This window comes from Abrus precatorius, unplaced genomic scaffold (genome assembly GCF_003935025.1).
Source record: "Abrus precatorius isolate BTA unplaced genomic scaffold, Abrus_2018 Scaffold6, whole genome shotgun sequence".
Classification (NCBI taxonomy): domain Eukaryota; kingdom Viridiplantae; phylum Streptophyta; class Magnoliopsida; order Fabales; family Fabaceae; genus Abrus; species Abrus precatorius.
The window spans coordinates 7,745,294-7,765,211 of record NW_020874406.1 but is presented as its reverse complement, the minus strand read 5'-3'; the positions used below and the strand labels follow the sequence as shown (position 1 = coordinate 7,765,211).

Genomic DNA, 19,918 nt, shown 5'->3' with positions numbered 1-19,918 from the left:
ACAAGGCTGATCTAATCAATTTCTTAAGCAAGAACCTGTAAAGCACCTCACTGTCATTGGGCCTAAGCTATTAAGATCACTAAATAACTTGTTTTTTCTCCAAAATTGAGAAGTTTCAGTGAATTTAATGGGAGTCTCACAAAGAAAAAGTATCATAGACTAGTATCTATTAATAAGATCCTTGACATGCATTTGTTCCCTCTTACCAACTCCTTTAATATTTTAGGAGAGGATTGAAAGTTCTTTAAATTTTAACACCATGATAAGGTGAGCTATGAAGGAATGAGATTTAAGCATTGGAGAGGGGTGTGCATCCCCTACCACTTCCATCATAACCTCTTCTTTATTTCTTGTCATCGATCTTGGAACTATGGTGTTTGCCAACTATATCTCTAAAAATTTGAAACAATTTCCTTGGCCAAGTTCATTGTTCATGGCTTGACCTTCATCAAGTGCTACACTTTAATAAGTTGACTCAGTGAGTTAGGATTAGGCGTTTCTGCATGGGCATACAAATGCCCTTGTGCTACATATGATCCCATCACACTCTTGGAATGTAGGTCTATAAATTTGTCTTGCTAAGAACTTGCTACTTGTTGCCCCTTTGTCTCCTCTTTTCCACGGTAAATGGTACGAAGATCACCCTTTTATCCTATTTTATTATTACTAGATTTGAGAATTTTGACTTGTGGGTTCATATTCTTTTGAAAGATAATATTTGAAACTCCTAAAATAGCCTTTCCTTTCTACTCTATAAGCTCCTTGAGCCCTATTTCACTTTTCTTTAGTTCAACCATTATCAGGTTTTTTTTTTTTTTTTTTTTTTGCTTGGTAGCTATAAGTTACTCTCCATGTACCTCATCATCATCCTTATTTTCCATAACCATTACAATAACATGATTACCTCTCTTCATGATTTTCTCATTATCATTATTATCTTCATTATTTGCAATTGTTCCAGTTTTCATGTTTGCCCCTTGTACCGTTTCATAAATTGTTTCATCTGCTATCTCTAGTAAGACAGTGGAGGTAGTGCAATCCTTTGCATGGTCACCATAACACCTTCATTGAGAACAAATCACATAGAATCTCTCATATTCTACCTCATACTAGTGACTTTTTAACCAAACCTTACATACCACTAGTTGAATTAAATCTAACTCCACACAAATCCTAACATACCTTCTCCATTCTACATTATTGTCAACACAAACAAGTGTGCCCACCGCAAAAGCCATTGCCAAGAGAAAGCTTTCATCATAAAAAAAAAAAACTAAATTCAAATCCAAAAAACAAATCTATATCGACATATGAGTGACTTTGGTGAATGAAAAAATAAACTCTGGGGACCAATTTGTTACAGCGAGGTAGTGATCAAAGATCATCTAAAGCCTTCTATTGATCACCATCTCTCTGTCAACATAATGATCTAATTTGACCATGTAAAATCTATTGGTTACATCCATGATGTCAAACTTTTTTTTATAAGCTTCCACTATTACTTCAAATCATTCTTTATTACATTAAACTCCATAGTTTTCTCTCCCAACTTAAGTATTTTTTTTTAAATTTTCTTAATTTTAAATAAAGTTTAGCAGTAATTCGTCATGGTTCAAATGAAGATAATATTAAATTGAAAAACATATAGTTTAGCAAAAAAAATAAAAAATGGTTTAAGCGAAAATTATAGAAATTGTGCAATGTAGAAGTGACCATTGTGCAGGGAGAACATGAGAAAGATAAAAAATTGTATTGAGCAATCTATCAATACAAAAGCTTATTTTTATGATAAATTGAGACTCTAAGAGTAGAGAACTTCAAAAATTTTAAATAATTTAATATTCTATTAATTCAAAAGTTATTTTTTATTATAAATTAAAATTACATCAGTACATGTGAATGCATATCTTCTTAAAATCACCATCTAAATACATAATACACATAGATGCAACTTAAAAAAAATATTTTTTTTAAAATCATAGATTTTGAAGATATAAAATAACAAGTTTTAAAAATTTTAAATTTTTTTTATAAATTTTTATAAAAAATTAAATAATAAATATATACAAATTAATAGGATTAAGTCAAGTTAAAAATCTGAACTGATTATATTTTTAAAAATATATCTACTAATTTAAAATATTAAAAATATCACTCATGAGTTAATTATTTTACTAATTCATATTGACATGAATGATAAATCTAATCAGTTTCGGCTTCGCATCTAAAATAATTTCTATTTGTTAAGATGAGATGTGCTCCATTAATTACAATCAGCACCATTAGCTTAAGTAATAAAAAATTAAATTTGTTAGGTTAAATTTCAATCAATCAATTATATATTAATCAGAAAGCTGATACTTTTAATATATGAATCTTTTTAGATTCAACGGTGTCCACCTGCAACTTTTATTATTATTTTTAATTATAATGTACTGTAATTTTTCGATAGTATCATATAATCGTAAGTTATTAATTTATCATTGAAAAACACTTTTATAATAACTATCTTAAAAATTTTATTTATGATAATTTTTATTATTTGATAATATTTTTTTTACAATAATAATATATTAAAATTAAATTTATTTTTATCAAAGAAGTTATACAAAAATAATCATTTTTTTATTCTATAAGATAGTTATATAGGTCAAACAATATCATAATATTTTATTGTAAATAATGTTTATAAGAAAATATTAACTTTTAAATCCTTCTTATTTATCTTGTTTATACTTTTTCTTGGCCTGCCTCTATCTTTTGTGACTGCTAACTACGCTATCCTCCATCTTATTTATTTCTTTACTAAGATATTTATAATTCTACTCCCAACATGCCTACTCGTAAGCTTTTTCAGCAGCTTAACACATCAATTTTACCAACACATTTATATTAAAATCTTTTAAATTATACACAGATAGTCAAAATCAAAGAATATAAAGATTATTTAAAAATAATATAATTCCATTTATAGGTACCTATATTAAAATTAACATTGCAAATACTAAAACATCACATTAAAGAGAAAATTCAGTTATTTACACCGTAACATACATCTACAATGAACCAAAATTCCTTAGTCCGTTGAATTATATAAATTGTAAAAACAGTAAATTCTTTTATGTCAATAACATTCAGAGACTCTGCTGGAGATTTCATTAGAGGCTTCTATTGCAACCTTGTTAATAGTTCTGTTTTAAAAGCTGAACTTTGAAACCTTCTCCATGGTCTCATTCAAATTCATCAGGTTACATTAATTAATATATGGATGTTTACTTTCAGATTTGCAGATTGAAGCATAGTTAAATTCAGATTTACAACATAGAAGAAAATTTTGAAGATTAAAACAGACCTTACTCAATGATCAGTTGATGATTCGATTCCGCTTTGGAGAATTGGGGTGTGAAAACAAATTAGAATAGAACAAGATTTCGACATTTTATTATTAATTGACATAAAACGAAGAGAGTTTTATTTGGTTTTGAAACGATGGAACTAGCTCAACTTGTTATTCTCTAACATGAAAAATATTGGGAATGCCAATCCAAACAGCTAATCCAATATCTTGAAGTGATGGATTTGGATATTCTCCACATCACGCTTCTTGAAATCACTACGATTTCTATTAGCAGAGAACTTACCATAGTTGTATTCTCTATATCTTGCAGGATTTTGCTCATTTATCAGGTCCTCCACTGGCTTTACCATAACATGGTGAGATGGAAAGAAGAAGAATGGAATTGAAAACCTTTCCCTTTCTGTGTTCACCACCACCCTGTGTTCCACACTCTCGTACTTGTCATTGCTCCAAACCTACAAGAGCACATTGATCTGGGCATTTAGATTGAACCAACTAAATCAATTATATTGTCCTCAATTCATGATTACAGCTAAAGCATTCATTTAATCATGAATTGTTATATAGTTTTTTAATAATTTGACAATGTGAAAATCTTTACAACAACAATATATGAAAATTAAAATCTTTCTTAAAATCATATTGACATGAACAAATTATTGAATAATAACATACCTGAACTATATCGCCCACATTGATAATAAGTGCATTTGGGGTGGGTTTAACCGGAATCCACTCACCATCTGATTTTCTCTTAACTTGTAAGCCTCCAACATGATCTTGGGCAAGCACAGTTAAAGCACTGGAATCCTTGTGGCGACCAACACCAAGTGCCAGGTCAGGGAATGGGCATGGAGGATAGTAATTGAGCCTCACCATGCTGAGTTGGTCCTTGAAGCAACCATGGAATTTGTCACCAGCCAAACCCAAGCTCAATGAAGTTAACTCCAACAACTTGTAAGCTAGCTTCTCCACCTCTCGAGCATACTCCTGCAATGTTTCCCTGATAAAACATAATCTTCAACCTATGATTGTTCTTCTATCACCTTCAATTTCAAAATGCAATTTTAATTTTAATTTTAATTTTAAGATATCATCGTCAAAGTGAAACCTTATTTTAATTTTTATGTGATTTGCTTCTTTTGATCATATGCAAGATAAACATTAAAATAAAATATCAGTTGATACCATCCATGAACTAGATTATAACAAATATCAATTTAATTCAACAGCAAGTTTAATCCTTTACATTAGGAAAAAACAAAGTCAATCACTGAGTATAATATTTTTTTAATCACTCTTACCCTTTACTTGGTGTTTGTAATCAAATTCATTGATGATGGTCACTAAATTTACTTTTTTTGCATTTTAAAGAACTAAATCTAAATTGACAAATTGTGTCTATTTCAATGTTAGGAGATAAAATTGACCAAAGGTTGTAAAAAAATAAAAAATATAAATTTTTTTTCCATAGTATCACATACCAATCGATTAAATAATCACAATTTGATGTTTAACTGATTAAAATTACCTGAAATGAGGAGAGTTTTGTGGCCACTGGTTGGTGAGAGTCCTGAGTTCAAAGTGATGGGGCTCGTGAGAAGATGGAACTTGTGCAGTGTTTTGAACAAGATAATCAAATACCTCTTTCCAGTCTCTAACATTCTTGGTGTGTTCCCCATCATGGTACCCCATTGCATTTACTTCATCTCTTTTCACTTTCTTCTTTTCCTCTAAGCTCTTCTCAAAGAACTTTTTGGCCTCAAACTCAACCTTTCTGTTGAGTTCAGAGGGAACCCCATGATTTATTACTTGAAAGAATCCCCACTCCTCACACGCGTCGCCAATCTTTGAGACAAGTAATTTCTCACTCCTCTCTGAGAGGTCTATGATTGGAATTTCACCAGTTTCCACTACCTTCGACTTAGGACGATGTTCTTTCGATTGTATAAAAGCTGGATCGATGTCTCCCATATGTCTTATTTCTTTGATCCTCAAATGTTTCTCACCAGACACATTCAATAGATCAAGGTTTAGTACGAAATTAGAGTCTCAATTTTGTTGTCCGAAGAACCAAAAAATTGTTCTCTTTTAAATAAATACATTGAATGTGGACATGTTTGTGATTATTGAAGATTGAATGTCGACAAAATTTGTGGTGGGCCTCCCTCAATTGCATGAAGCACAAATCAGAAAGATTCCTGGTGCTCATATGAAATAGAGCTGTCATTGATAACGTTCAGAGGAATAAGAAAACATAAAATGTAAACATAATTCATTTTATATTTTATGTATTTTATACAATAAACGGGTTTTAGACATAAAACTAAACCTTAATACATTTTTTCTGTTTGCAAAATGTTACCTTACATAATTTCATTAACTAGTAATCTCAAATTTGAATTGTGATAATGTCTGTTATATTTACTATGAAGAATTTTACTATTTTAATGGTCCTTTGAACTCAAATTGGATTAGGATAAATTAAATTAAAAAAACTCGATATTGTACATGATAGTAATAATGTTACTAATATAACTTAGAAGAGTGCACATCCGAAAATCTCTTAACTTAAGACTGAAGGAATGTCAAAGTTGTTACATAAAAAGAGGCAATGCCCAGTGGAGACGGGGCACAAAACATATGTTAGCATAATAATAACCCAGAAGCTGAGCCAACGAGAGTTTTTATTGTCTGGTCCACGGGGTTTAATAAATTAATTTATATTATTTTATTCAATAAAAAGTATTTTTAAATAAGAGTAAAATTCAAATTTATAATTTGATAAAAATATATAATAACTAAATTTTAAAATTTGGACCAAAAAAATTAATTATCTATATTTTCCATTTTTTACATTTATTATTAATAACTAATTTTACTGCATATTCAATTCAATGAACTAGCTTTTTTATTTTAATTTTTCCCGCTTTTAACAAACTTATCTCAAAATGTAACTCTTCAACGTACCGTAAAGAACAAGGAGAGAAATGGGCTTAGCAAACTTGGTGGACAATTTCCGTAACATATAGAAAGAAAAATGTTTTATTAAAAATTTTAAATTAATGATTGAATTGATCAATTTTATATGATATGAAAAGTTATTAAATGATATAAATATTTAATTTCAATATCTAGTGTTAACATATCTTAGCTCTGTTATTTAGGGATGACAATGGGTAGGGTATGGGTAGGGTACTACAGTACCCATCCCCATACCCGCGTTTTAAAAAAATACCCGTATCTGGACCCATACCCGCGTGGATATGAACATTAATCCCCATACCCGTACCCTCTGGGTACCCGCATACCCGTCTTGTACCCATTACTCGCGCTTGTTTGAGAAAAAAATGTTTATAAAGAAAAATATGTTTATATAATTTCACATAAGTAGCATAATAATACAAAAATTCAATATGTAGTTGTCGAATAAGATACAAATATAGATAAAAAACAAATATTCAAAGATCATAAATGTTAAATGTATCTTAATATAATAATTTTCTAGACTAAAATTCTTAGAAACAATAAGCAAAATTAAACACACAAGTTATTTGTCAGTGATAATCCTATCTTGTGTGAGATTTGATTGATTGGTAATGTCAGAACGACAACGAAATAGATCTGTACAATGGTTGTCCCTTCGTGTGGGATCACTTAGTAACCTCTTGTGACGGCATTAAAAACTAACTCTAATGAATAACATTTTATAGTTATTAAGTTTTAGTGAGACAGACATTGAGAATGCGAATAAAGTTAGAGTAGAGAAGTTCAATACTAACGATAGAAAGTTGATACATAAAATATTTTTTTTAACTTTTGAATTTGAAAGTGTAAGAAAAATAATAATTTAATTAAAATAATAAATATAATATATATATATATATATATATATTAATACTAGTATTTTTTAACTCATATACTATACGAAAGTATTTTATCAAAAATATAAATTTTTAAAAAATTATTTTAGTGAATTAAATATTTATAATATATATAAATTTTAAAAAAATTTGAATAAAAGATAAATAGTTACAATAAAATTTTATAATAAAGAAATATACGTGTATATTAAAAAAAAATTATACTTTTTTATCTTAAAAAAATTAACAAATAAAAATTAACAATAATTTTTTTATATTTATATCTTTTTAAAAACTTCTTTGAATGTGAATAAATAGTAAGAATAATATTATTTAGATTCAATAGATTATAGTTGTGCTTGTAATACATATGTTGCATAAAAAAATATTATTTTAAATTAAAATATAAAAATAAAATTTAAATATTATTAATAAATAATAAGTTTACGGTAATAGTAGGTGATTGTAAAATTTATAATATATTTATTATTTATCATTCACTTTATGATTTAATCATCAATATGATTTTATTAATAAAAATATTTGTGTAAAAAATATTTTATGTGTGTCATATATAAATAATATTTTAAAAAAAGTCAATCTCATATTAACTATGTAATAATTAAATTGTGTTAGCCTAATTAAATGATATAAAATAGTAAATAAATTTTTTTATTAAAAATATAAACCAAAATAAATTTTTTGGTTTACTTTATTATTAAATATATTTTTATATTAATCTTATATAACTTCACATAAGTAATATAATAATACAAAAATTCAATTCATAATTATAGAATAAAGTTTAAGCATATATATATATGCGGGTATGGGGTGGGGTGGGTACTTAGATACCCACACCTGCACCCATCCCCATTAAAATTTACGGGTTTTTACCCACACCCATACCTGTACCCGTATAGCGGGTAAATACCCTACCCATTGTGGGTAAATTTTGCGGGTGCCCATCGGGTACTTTACCTATTGCCATCCCTACTGTTATTATACTAAAAAAAGACGAAAAAATCTATACAAACTATATTAAAAATATATTTTATGAAAAATTAGTAAACAACTTGAATATAATTATTTTTCATATATTTTATTTATGATACATTTCATTTTTATTTATATATTTATTATTAATTTTAATAAAAAGTATATATTATACTAAAATTGCTGTCAATAATAAAAATTATAATAAATTATAAACTTAAACTGAATTTTTATGCATGCATTTAAGTTTACAATGATATTTAATAATGCCAAGTAGTACATCAAAACATAGAACCCACAAAACGCATAATTAGATATAAGCATAAACTTAATTCGATTCGTTAAAGAGCAATGTGACGTAAAAACGACGTCGACTCGTTCCGTTGCTGGTACGCTTAAAACCTCGAAAACGACGCTTGGCATTGCAATATTGCTTTGCTTACACAGTTGTATCCTCTAATCCAAAACGAAATGGACCCAACAGATCGAAATCTATTGCGTAAGGAACAATAATCTCATTCTAACGTCAATCCCCGAAGAATAAAAAACAAACTCTCATCGGAATCCCCAAAAACAAATGGACGACAAGACGCAGTCCGAGAGTAAGAAAAACGACGACGAGGAAGTTGCGCAACAACGACAAGATCCTCAACCGCCAGCAACTGCCACCGGCGGTGGTTGGGGCCGGTGGGGCTTTTCTCCCCTCTCCATTCTCACTGATCTTCAGAAGGCCGCCGCTGTCGCCGCCGAAGAGATCTCTCGGAATGTCAGTTTCGAAACGACATGAATATGTTGTCGCTTTTGGTTGCGATCCAATGCATTCATTTCAATCAGTGAATTTTTTTTTAATTTATGCTCGATAAATGTGGGCTTTTCCTATATTGTTGATATAATTTTTTTTTATGTAATTGGCGTTATCGTGTGTTTTGAATCAACAATTGTTTTTAATTTGTCACTAATTTAGCTGATAGTGGGGTTTGCTCGCGTCGAATCCTCAAGTTCAACATAAAGATTTCATTCGTAGCATGTAGATTTTATTTTATTTTTGAAGTTATTTTTTGAAGAAAACTATGTAAGGTTACTTGGAGTCAACATGGGTATGTGGAAAGAGATTAATGCTATATGTTTCTAATAAATCCTATCTTAATTACTTAAAATAGACAAAATTGAATGAAAAAGTTGAGGGATTAATATCTTGGAAATTGTTTTGTTGTGGAGGATTTTTAGGAAGATATTGAATTATTGGAATAATGGTGTTTTGAAATGCAGGCTGCTGCAGTTGCAGAGACAGCATCAAAGAGCATTGCTGAGTTGCAACATGGTGCCGAAGATTCAGAATCCCCCAAAGAGGATGAAGTGGCTGAAGGATCTGCAGCTGACAAGGAAAGTGGCAATGAGGGTGACAATTTGCGAAAATCTGCTCTGGATAAATTGGAGAAAGCCAGTGAAGATTCACTGCTTAGCCAGGCAAGCGCAAAAGGAAAATTTTCTCTTGGGGTGGGGGGGGGGTGTAGGATGTTAATGTGCAATTTAGATGGTAGTTCTTTAATGCATTTCCATATATAAGAGCAATGAATAATGTGTAATCTACATATGTTAAGTTGATTTGTTCTCAAGTCTTTGCAATGAATTATAAAATATGGAAATTTCATATTCACAATTCCCTTTGCTTGTCTTTTGCATTGGTATCTTTTCTGCTGAGTGATGATTGAAACTAGTGTTTAATCAAGCTTCTAGCTTATACTTTTATTTTACTTGTATTGTATCTTATAGGTTATATAGACTTGTTTTTGTTTCACGTTTGTCTTGACTGATTATATGTGACATTGTTGAGAGAGACAATTGATGGTTTAATGTTGTTGCACGGTTCTATCAGGGAGAAATAATAGTTTTGTATTTGTGGATTCAAATTTTATGCTTTTAGGCAGTCTATACTTTATATGCATTAAGCCTTGCTCCTTATGTGTGCAGGGTTTGAAGGTTTTTGATAATTCAGTGGAGACTTTTGCTTCTGGGGCATGGAGTGCTTTAGGAAGTGCATTGAGAGGGGGCTCTGATTTTGTTCACAGGTATAATTCATTGCTTCATTTTTCTATTTTTGGAATTTTTATGTTGACCAACATGGAGGTTGTTTTGCAAGTCTAGTTATTAATCATTGTTCTGATTGAGATATCTGGATATTTTGACGGAAATAAGCATCTATGGTATTTGAAAATGTGTAACAAGTGTATTGTGGATAATCCTGTTATGGTGTAGTTAATAAATCAGTCCTCACCTTACATTGGAGTTTACCATTTTTCCTCAATTGAGATTACCCTTACTTTCTATTTATTGCATTTATTCTGGATCCTATCTTTTTTGTTTATGTTTATTGATCCACCACATTACCCCATTTCCAGCACTGAGCTTATGCTCTTTTTGATTCTTTACTTCCCAACATTCAGGATTGGAGTGATATGGATAGATGAATTTAGCATATCCCTTGCTAACTTTCTACGCTTATGGGACAGAATATGTCTATATTTTGGTCAAGAGGGTGGAGTGGTGCTTTGATATGTATGGAATATGGATTTACTCTGTAGTTTTGGTAATTCACTGCTGCAGTTTCCATCAAAGCCATCTTACAAGTTCAACCATTTTTAGCTTGATTCTAAATGTGGTTGTTAAGGGTCTTTACATAATAGAAAATAGTAAATCAGTTAGTGAAAAAAGCCAGAGGAAGTGGTCCAAATCTAAAGTCTTCATAACTTTTAGCATTTTCCTATTATTATACATAAAAATATTTGTAATAATCAATTCAACATATATCTTAACCTGTATCCTAGATTTCCATGCTGTTGTACTTGCATATACAACAGATGCACCATTATAAATTGTCCTTTGAGTATGTCCCTCCCAACTTTATTTGTATGCAGCACAGTCAATACTTAACCAGGGAGGAAACTAACTCATTACCCACAGAAGCTGTTCCTTTCTATTTCAAAATAAGCACCAAATTCAAACACTTAGGACAGGAGGAACAGAATTAGACAATGTGGTCCAAAGTACCTCTTTTGCCAATAATGAATATTTGGAAAAATTGAAATTCACTGTGTATTATTCAATGCTTACAATTTTTAAATTTATATTCAACTGTAAGGAACAGTTATAAGTGAGTAACATGGGCAACAACTTTTTAGTTTTTGGTTACTTTTAAAACATATCTTATCCTCAGTTTTATTTACTCGTCTCTAATAAAAATTCTTCCTCTATTGGAAAAAGAAAGAAAGGTAGAAAGACCAAAGTTGTCAAAACTGGGTTTCAAGGTTGGAATGGGAGGGGGTCTTGGATCAGTGGATCGTAGCATGAATCATAAGAATCAATAAAAATGCAAAATTATATTTAAACACACACACGCACACACACATATTCATATGCATAAATAATAACAAAGATTAACAAAATTATCCCTTAAATCACACCAAAAATTTAATTAAACTCGTAAGATGTTATACAACTGAAAAATTAGAAATCACATAAGTTTTTGGCAAAACAAAAGCAACTCAAAACTAAAGCATAAAAGAAGATATGAAGAGCATGCAACACAAGCAAGCCAATGCTGCAACAAGCAGAGAGGCAAGCCAACAACACAAAGAACACCCAGAAACAAGTAGAGAAGATAAGAACAAGCAAAAACTGTGCAGATACAGGTTTGATGTTTTGAGAGAGGAAGAGGGGTTCAACTGGTAGGGAGAAAGGGAAGAGGTACATCATGTTGGTTAATAGAGAACCAAACAAAGAAGGAGAAGAGAGGATCTAGTTGGGTACCAAAGAGGGGCCAAACAGAATTGGATTAAAAAAATAGGTTTCCTTAAGACTTAAGTTGTGTGACCTAGCCTGCCTTTCACATGGGTCAACTTGTTTTGGAGGGCCAATCCAGTCCATTTCAATGTCTTCGAGGCTTGGAGCATCACTCCACTCCTTGTCAATTAGGAAGTGCTCCACAGTGGCACAGGATACGCTCATAAAACTCATTCAATCTTCTGCTCCAACTCGCAATTTTGACTACGTTACTTGTGGTTACCTTATCCTACATATCTTGCATAACTCGTAAATAAGCCACACAAACACCTTTCCTTTCCAAAATCTTTCACAACACTTCTCTCAATACATGATCATATGCTATCAAAATTAAATTCAAATCTATGTTGAGAACCTAATTAGGTTAGGACTTAGGATGACTATAGTTGAGTCTTCTAGTTTAATAATAATACATAGAGACATTGAAACTGATAGTGCATTCCCTTTCTTTAAGAGAAGTGTTATGGAAGACTTTAGAAAAAAAAGAAGTTTACAAAACATATATTCGGGCCTATACAAGACATATATTAGAGGGTAACTGCATGTGTGAACACTTCTGGAGGCATATCTAAGGACTTTCCAATAAGAATAAGCTTACATCAAGGCTTTACTTTAAGCCCTTGTTTAATCTAGTCTTAGATGTGCTTACCAGTAAAATACACAATGTTATTTCTAAGTGCATGCTTTTTGTGGGTGATATTGTGTTGGTTGAGGATTCAAAAGAAGAGACTAATATTAAACTTAAGTTATGGAGGGAGCCTTTAAATCATTTAAGTGTTTTTGCTTGAGCAGAAATATGATAGAGTATATGTATTGTAAGTTTAGTAAAAAATAAGATAAGGATCATGTGTTGGAAGTTAAAATTGGAGATGATATTATATAATAAGTTTCTATGTTCAGGTACTTGAAATTGATTCTATAAAATGATGGAAAAATTAATGAAGATGTTACTCAAAGATACAAACTAGGTGGTTAAAGTAGAGAAAGATATCAAAAATTATTTATGACCGTAAAATACCTATCAAGCTAAAAGAAAAGTTTTATCATCCAACTATCCTATATGGTAATAAATGTTAGACCTTAAATGAACAACATGAAAAAAAAGTGAGAGTGACAAAAATGAAAATCTTAAGATGGATGAATGGTCGCACAAGAAAGGACAAGATAAAAAATGATTGTATACATGAGAATATTGGAGTAACACCTATAATGAAAGTAATAATTGTATATATGAGAATATTGAAGTAACACCTATGATGGAAAAGATGATTGAAAAACCGTCTAAGATAATTTAATCACATGCATAGAAGACCTTTGGAGGTGCCAATGAAGAGAGTGGATGACATGACTTTTAATCCAATAAAAAGGGGTAGAGAGACTCAAAAGAACTTTAGAAGAAGTTATTAGAAGAAACTTTTTGATTAATAATATTTCTTAAAATTTGGTTTTTGACCAAGTTCAATGACATCATATGGTCTACCTAGCCGATCTTATCTTGTGGGATAAGGCTTGATTGTTGTTTTGGTTGTAAGTGATATAAGTTTCAAGGCTTATAAATTCCTTTGTGGTGCCACTTTGGCAAGTTACAAAAGTCATTATATTAATAAAATACAACATGCCTAATGAAATTAATTTGAACCACTTTATACCGAAAAAATTTCACCTAATCAAAGAGAAAATCTGCAATTTCAGTTATAACTATAAGATATGCCATTCTTATGTCTCATTTTTTGTGGTTGTACTTGAGCTTATGGTTGTGAACAGTGGCTGCTCTGATCATTCTAGTGTGTAGTCGTATGTTAACCCTTCTTGTGCCTTGCTAAATGCTTGGTGAGGCATTTTGAAATAGTGTGTGGGGAGAGCTGCCATCTTTGTTATGGCTAAGCTGAAATAGGCTGCCATCATTTCTAAGAGAAAAATTATGCTTCCCATCCAATAATTGTGCAAATTCTTCTCTAAATAAACTCCCCTTCCCCTCATCTTTCCTTCATTGGTTCTGACCTGTTTTCATTCATTGGATAAGTTTTTCTGGTAGAGGCTTGTTCTCATTTAGGCAGATGTAACTTAACATGCTTGCTATCTTCTCTGTTCTATTTTCTTTTCTTTTCTCCAAGTTCTGATCTTATGTTTCTCTTCTTTGGGTAATTTGGATTTCAATTTGCATATATGCCTTGGTTGTGTCTTCTTAATGTGATACTTTTTTTGGCATCTTTATTTTGGGCTGTGGGCTCTTAACCACCAGCTTACTGTTTTTTGTTTAGGTTTTACTGCATGCCTTGTTCATCTGCCATGACCATGTTGGATGTTCTTGAATGTTGTTAGAACTTGGATGTAATTTTCTTTCTCTGTCATTAAGGGGCCCATGACATGTTCATTTTATGCTTGTGCCTGTGACCGATTTCCATGAGTTATTTTTTAAGAAAAATGTGAAGTCCTGACGGTTTAAGCATCCTAAAAGTAGTAATAAATCCTTAATAAAATCTTACCACTTTTTGGTGCTTAAAATCAGTCCATGTTTGATATTAACAAAACCTATATTTTAAATGAAACTTAAGTTTTTTTTGTTGTATATTAATTTTTTATTTGCATATTGTTATTTTAAAATGAATAATATTTAAATATCATATTCTCTTACTTAAATCATTTATGTGCTAATGTGGCTGTACTACAACTTGCATATATTTAACAACTATGAACTAGCTTATAACTCTCCCTACCTGAAAAAGGTTGTGGTGGATATTGTAAATAAGGACATGGAGAAAGAAGTACATTGTACGTTTTTGCCACACTAAAGTAATAGTACCAACCACATACATGCAACACCTACTTCATTAGTTATATGTGATGGCAATTCTTATAGATAACTCCACGTTCCCAAATTTCTGGTATAGTTATAAAGGACAAGATTGTTTCCTGTCACACAACAGACTTTTGTGTTTAAAGGCTATTAACCTGAATAATGTTTCTTTAGGCTTGAGAATTCAGCTTCAAACCTTGCTGGATCTGCACAGCATGACGGACCAGGAGCTGCAGGTGCCAATGCACCTTCCCTACTAGAGGTTTGGAAAATATCATTCTTCATTTGATATTCCTTATCAATAGTTCCTGTAACAGATATCCATGCTTATTTCTATTCATTGCGTTACAGACTGGAAAAGCTTTTACTGCAAAGGGAATGCAAGTGCTTGAGTATGTTGGTAAGGAGACGATGGACCTGTTAATCAGTGAAACCGGAATTGAGGTTGAGAAGGATAAAAAAGAAGGTGAAGAACAAAATGATGAGGATCAATTATTAGAGGAAGTGACATTTGATCGATGCTTTTACATTTATGGAGGTCCAGAGCAGTTGGAGGTATTCTTATTGTTAAAATATCTAGAAAATTTCTCAAAATATTGTTTTTGTATCTTGTAAACAATTGAATATTTTAAAGTATCTTAGGTGATCTCTTAGAATTTAGAACGAAAGCTTGGTGATCCAAGTGGCAAAGTGCTTGATTCTCCTAAACAAGGTCTTGCATCCAATTCATGTGAATTGAAACAATAGTCTTTGGGTGAGTTTTGTCCTCTTAAGTGAATTTATCTAACTTAACTCAGATAATTTGGGGACCCAAAGTGGTTTCCTGATATTAAAGAACCTAGACCCAAAAGATAATCTCTTAAAGGAATTTCCATTTTTCATTATTTTTTTCTTTACTTATTTCATTTATAAGTAAGAGTCTTATATTAGTATAACTTGGGGTTAGTACATTGTATTTTGAAACACATTACATACCATATATTTATATTGTTCTCTATTATTCAAGAATTAGTTCTCTTTAATTGTCCTCCTTCTCTTGAATCCCTATAATTTAGTTTTACAAGTCATTTCATTTGCAATACTCAGGAATTGGAGGCTTTGTCTAGTCATTATGCCTTGTTATTTAACCGAAGAAAAGTGAAGTTATCGGCTGAACAGAAGTCTGTATATGATGGGAAGCTTAAAGAGGTCCAACACCTTTTTAATTTGAGTACTGAAATTGATAGCAGTGTTGAATCAAACAAAGGAAAGACGATAAAGAGAGGAAATGAGGGAAGCAGTGATGAGATGAAGAATTTACATGATTCAAGTGTCAGCAAGGCAGCTGAAATGGCAGCAGGGTAATATAACTGGTTCCATATGTTCATTATTGATGTTTTATTCACTTAGCATTTTGCATTAATTTGAGAGTTAAAGTGGTCCATTTCTTATATGCTAAAATGGAACAGTTGTATATACCAAGAAAAAAGGGAAATGATTACAGTTATATCTGCAAGGGTGTGGACGTATGGTATGGATTTGGAAAATCTCTATGATGTGAATAATTTGAATGTTTGAATGCAGGCTTGATACACAAAATGTACTTACGGTCAAAGGATTAGTGAAAGCAAACCAAGTTTGAATGTATTTGTCTATCACGCCATTAAAAGTGTCTCGAACTAATTATCCCAAAAGCTTATTAGGTGAAGACACATGGATGGTTTTGTAGTACATGTTCTCTAGTATGCCCCTTGAGCCTGCTGGGCTTGAAGTGCAGATAATGCACAGGATCACTTGTGCTATAATTCAACATTTTATTAGAAGGATAGTGGCTGCAACAATTGCCACTTGCTCATAGTGGCTCTAAAACCATGTCATGGGTCAACTGTCCCAAAAGTTTAAGTTGGGTGAAGACTCATGAATGGTTTTATATTACATTTCTAACTGTTGAGAGATCCCATATCAACTGCAAATTTGGCTAAAGTAGAGCTTATAAAAATTAAGACAATCCTCACCTTACAAGTTAAATTTTGGAATTGAGTTAGGCTAAAGTCCAAATTTAAGATGGTATTAAAGCCTATTATTATTTAATATTGGCTCACCTTTGAGTGCAAAAAGAAAAAGAAAATCAACCTGGCCCCACAGTACAGCTTTCACAGTGCAATTAAAAAAGTTCCTACAATTTCTAGGCTCCAGTTGTTCAATTTTAGGCATGAGGAGGGAAGAGGTGTTAAGACTTCAGATCCCATGTCAACTATAGATGAGACCAAACTAGAGGTTATAAAGAATGTGGCAATCTTCACTTTACGAGATAGCAAGTTGAATTAGGCCAAGTCCAAATTTAAGACTAACAAATGTATTCTTTTTTCCTACCCCCTCCCACTTTGTGCTCCTGGTCTTTTGAGCGGCTCTTGTCATCATGTAATTATATTCACTGTTTACATCTATAGTTAAAGGAAGCCTTCTTCATTATTTTTTCTACTATATGCGATGCTTCTTTCTTATTGCAGTTTCACTAACACCTTGGCTGGGCTAGCTGCTAATGATATAATTCAGAGAACTACAGCAAGATTGGAATCTCTCCATTCTGAGGGAGTTCATGTATGTGAAAATAGGATGGAATTTGTGGGCAAAATTTATTCTTCTTAACACAAGGTTTGTTGTGGGAATAAACAAGTGCTGCTTTTCTTTGCAGAGACTATCTGAAATGTGCTGTTTTGCGGTGTCTCAACTTCTACTGTTTGGCAAATCCATCATTTCTCGTGCCAACAAAACTGAGGAAGAAACTGATGATGATAAGGTGAACTTGGAGTGGCCTGATGATGTTACTGCTAAAGCTAATATGATAAGAATGAATGCCCAAACAATGATAGGATATGTGGAAACAGTTTCCAACAGTTTTATTACAGGTTTGCTGTCCGTTGCTTTCAGCCTTTATTGCCATCATAAACTAACTATGCCCATTATAATATGCCAGAAATATCAATTATTTTTTACTGACTTACATTTAATATTTGGCGTTTGTGATGTTTTATCAGGCATATCTGATGTAACTGAGGCCTATCAAGCTGCCATTAAAGCTGTTACTGCGGAGTCTCACAGAGCTGTTCCCCGGACTTCAGTCCAGGAAAAAGCCAGTGCCTTCTCTGAACACCTTCGAGCTGATCAAACCACAGCAATATGCAAAATCCAGGACGGCATGCAATTTTTAGCTTATGTTCTCCTTTCAACCTCTATGAATGTTGCTTGAACACTATTTGTTCCTATTTGTAAATAGTCAGAGTTTAATTAGAAGTGATACCCCTAAACTATGGTTAGTGTACTTGGACCGTGCATTGATTATTGAACCTTACTCGGTTGTAGTAGTGTCTGAACTGGGGCAGATTTGTCCTGCTAAATTGATTCCTGCAGCAGTTCTATTCTTTGAACCCTCGAATCAGTCGGTCATATATATGAAGAGATTTAGATATGCACACTCATGTTAGTCGTTTTTGTTTAATTATTAACTATTATGTGGTAATTTTAGTTGGATGTAGTTGATGGTTACATAACTAATATGAATTTTTTCATTTTTAGTGATGTAATACGACCGATAGCGTTTTATGCAACGCACTCGTTAATGAATTTCATTAAAATTGTACAAAGTTAGATTTTAAGAAAATAAAGTATGAAGACTTTAAGCATGTATCTTTAGACATTTTAGGATAATTTTTATGATTTCATGGTTACATTTATTTTCGAAATTTGAAACTTCGGTTGGGTCCCAAAAAATGGTTGTTTATCAATGGTATTAAAAAAAAAACAATTTAAAAAAACAGTGGGATGATCAAAATAATTTTTTTGGAATCTTTAAGTTTTAAAAATTATTTTCTTAAAACTTAAAGTTGGTAATAAGTGTTTCAATATTTTTTTAAAATTATTCAATTTGACATGTTTTTAATATAGATAAAATAAGATAACAAAAAGATAAAATTCATTTACTTCACACCAAATATCATGTTAGAAATCTTTACAATTGATCTAATAACACTGTCTAAAATTAGAATAAAGTTCTTTTTGTGATTGCATCATATGAAGTATGAAGTAAAGTTATAGGATCAGATTTTCCTAGAAAAAAAAAATCTTATTCTTATAGGAAGAGATATTCTTATTGAAAACAAATAGTTACAAGTTTTGGCAAATGGATTAAAACATCGGGAGGGAATTCAAGCCGAAAATTTAATTCTCAAGCTCTTCTCTCTAGTAGAAGTTCTCCTTGGATACGAAGAAATCAAAGAAAAACTTCTCAATTGTTGTGTTGATAGCCATGATCTTCTCAAACATCCAAATCTTGTATGGAAAAGAGAAGAAATTTTTGTCACCTTACCTTTCAAACTCAATGAAAATATAAATTCAATGAAGGCAACTTATCTAGGAATGAATCTATCAAAATTGAAAGCAAGACACGAAAAGAGTGTCAGTAATTGATCAAACAAGACTAATTGAACCAAGAACCTGTGATTGGGCATGCACAATATAGATGTAAATAAAAGATCAAAACAAGTTTGACCAAAACAAATAAAAAATTTGTAGTAGACTACCGTCCTCTCAACTAGTTTATTAAGGATGATAAATTTTACCTGCCAAAAATCTATACCCTTTATTCATATATAAAGAATGCCCACATCTTTTCAAAGTTTGACATGAAGTCAGTTTTTCAGGCAATTAGGCCTTGAACCAAGAGACAAACCCAAAACAACCTTTTGCATTCCAAATGCACATTTTCAGTGGAATGTTTTGCCATTCAGCTTGAAAGTAACACCATCTCCATTTTGGAAGGCTATGATTAGAATTTGTGAGCCTATACTCTACAGTCTACACTGCCATTATATATATTGATGTTTTTTGTACTCCCTTGATGAAAAAAAGCCATAAAAAGCTCCTCACAACACTCTCACGGCATCGCCTTGAGCTACCTCACGACGTTAAATCGCAAAGGAGAGTGAAAATCGTAAATCATAAAATTTTAAATGGAATCGTAAGATTTTATAAAATTCATATATATCATATAAATTCATATAAAATAGGAGAAAAAACTTTCAAATC

At 31.4% G+C, this 19,918-nt stretch overlaps 2 protein-coding genes across 2 annotated transcripts; one reads left to right on the top strand and one right to left on the bottom strand.

Annotated features, from left to right (window-relative positions):
• Positions 1-3,318: 3,318 nt before the first annotated feature.
• Positions 3,319-5,425, bottom strand: LOC113869186 (flavonol synthase/flavanone 3-hydroxylase-like). Its single transcript, XM_027505392.1, has 3 exons — positions 4,890-5,425; positions 4,034-4,361; positions 3,319-3,813 (listed from the first exon to the last, which is right to left on the bottom strand). The coding sequence occupies exons 1-3, from the start codon at positions 5,330-5,332 to the stop codon at positions 3,553-3,555; spliced, it is 1,032 nt and encodes a 343-aa protein (XP_027361193.1). The 5' UTR covers positions 5,333-5,425; the 3' UTR covers positions 3,319-3,552.
• Positions 5,426-8,560: 3,135 nt separating this feature from the next.
• Positions 8,561-18,409, top strand: LOC113869007. The gene is made up of 9 exons (XM_027505085.1): positions 8,561-8,983; positions 9,487-9,684; positions 10,189-10,286; positions 15,029-15,116; positions 15,206-15,409; positions 15,941-16,194; positions 17,344-17,434; positions 17,529-17,742; positions 17,872-18,409. Exons 1-9 carry the CDS (start codon positions 8,795-8,797, stop codon positions 18,081-18,083), a joined length of 1,548 nt encoding a protein of 515 aa, XP_027360886.1. The 5' UTR covers positions 8,561-8,794; the 3' UTR covers positions 18,084-18,409.
• The last annotated feature ends 1,509 nt before the right edge of the window (positions 18,410-19,918 follow it).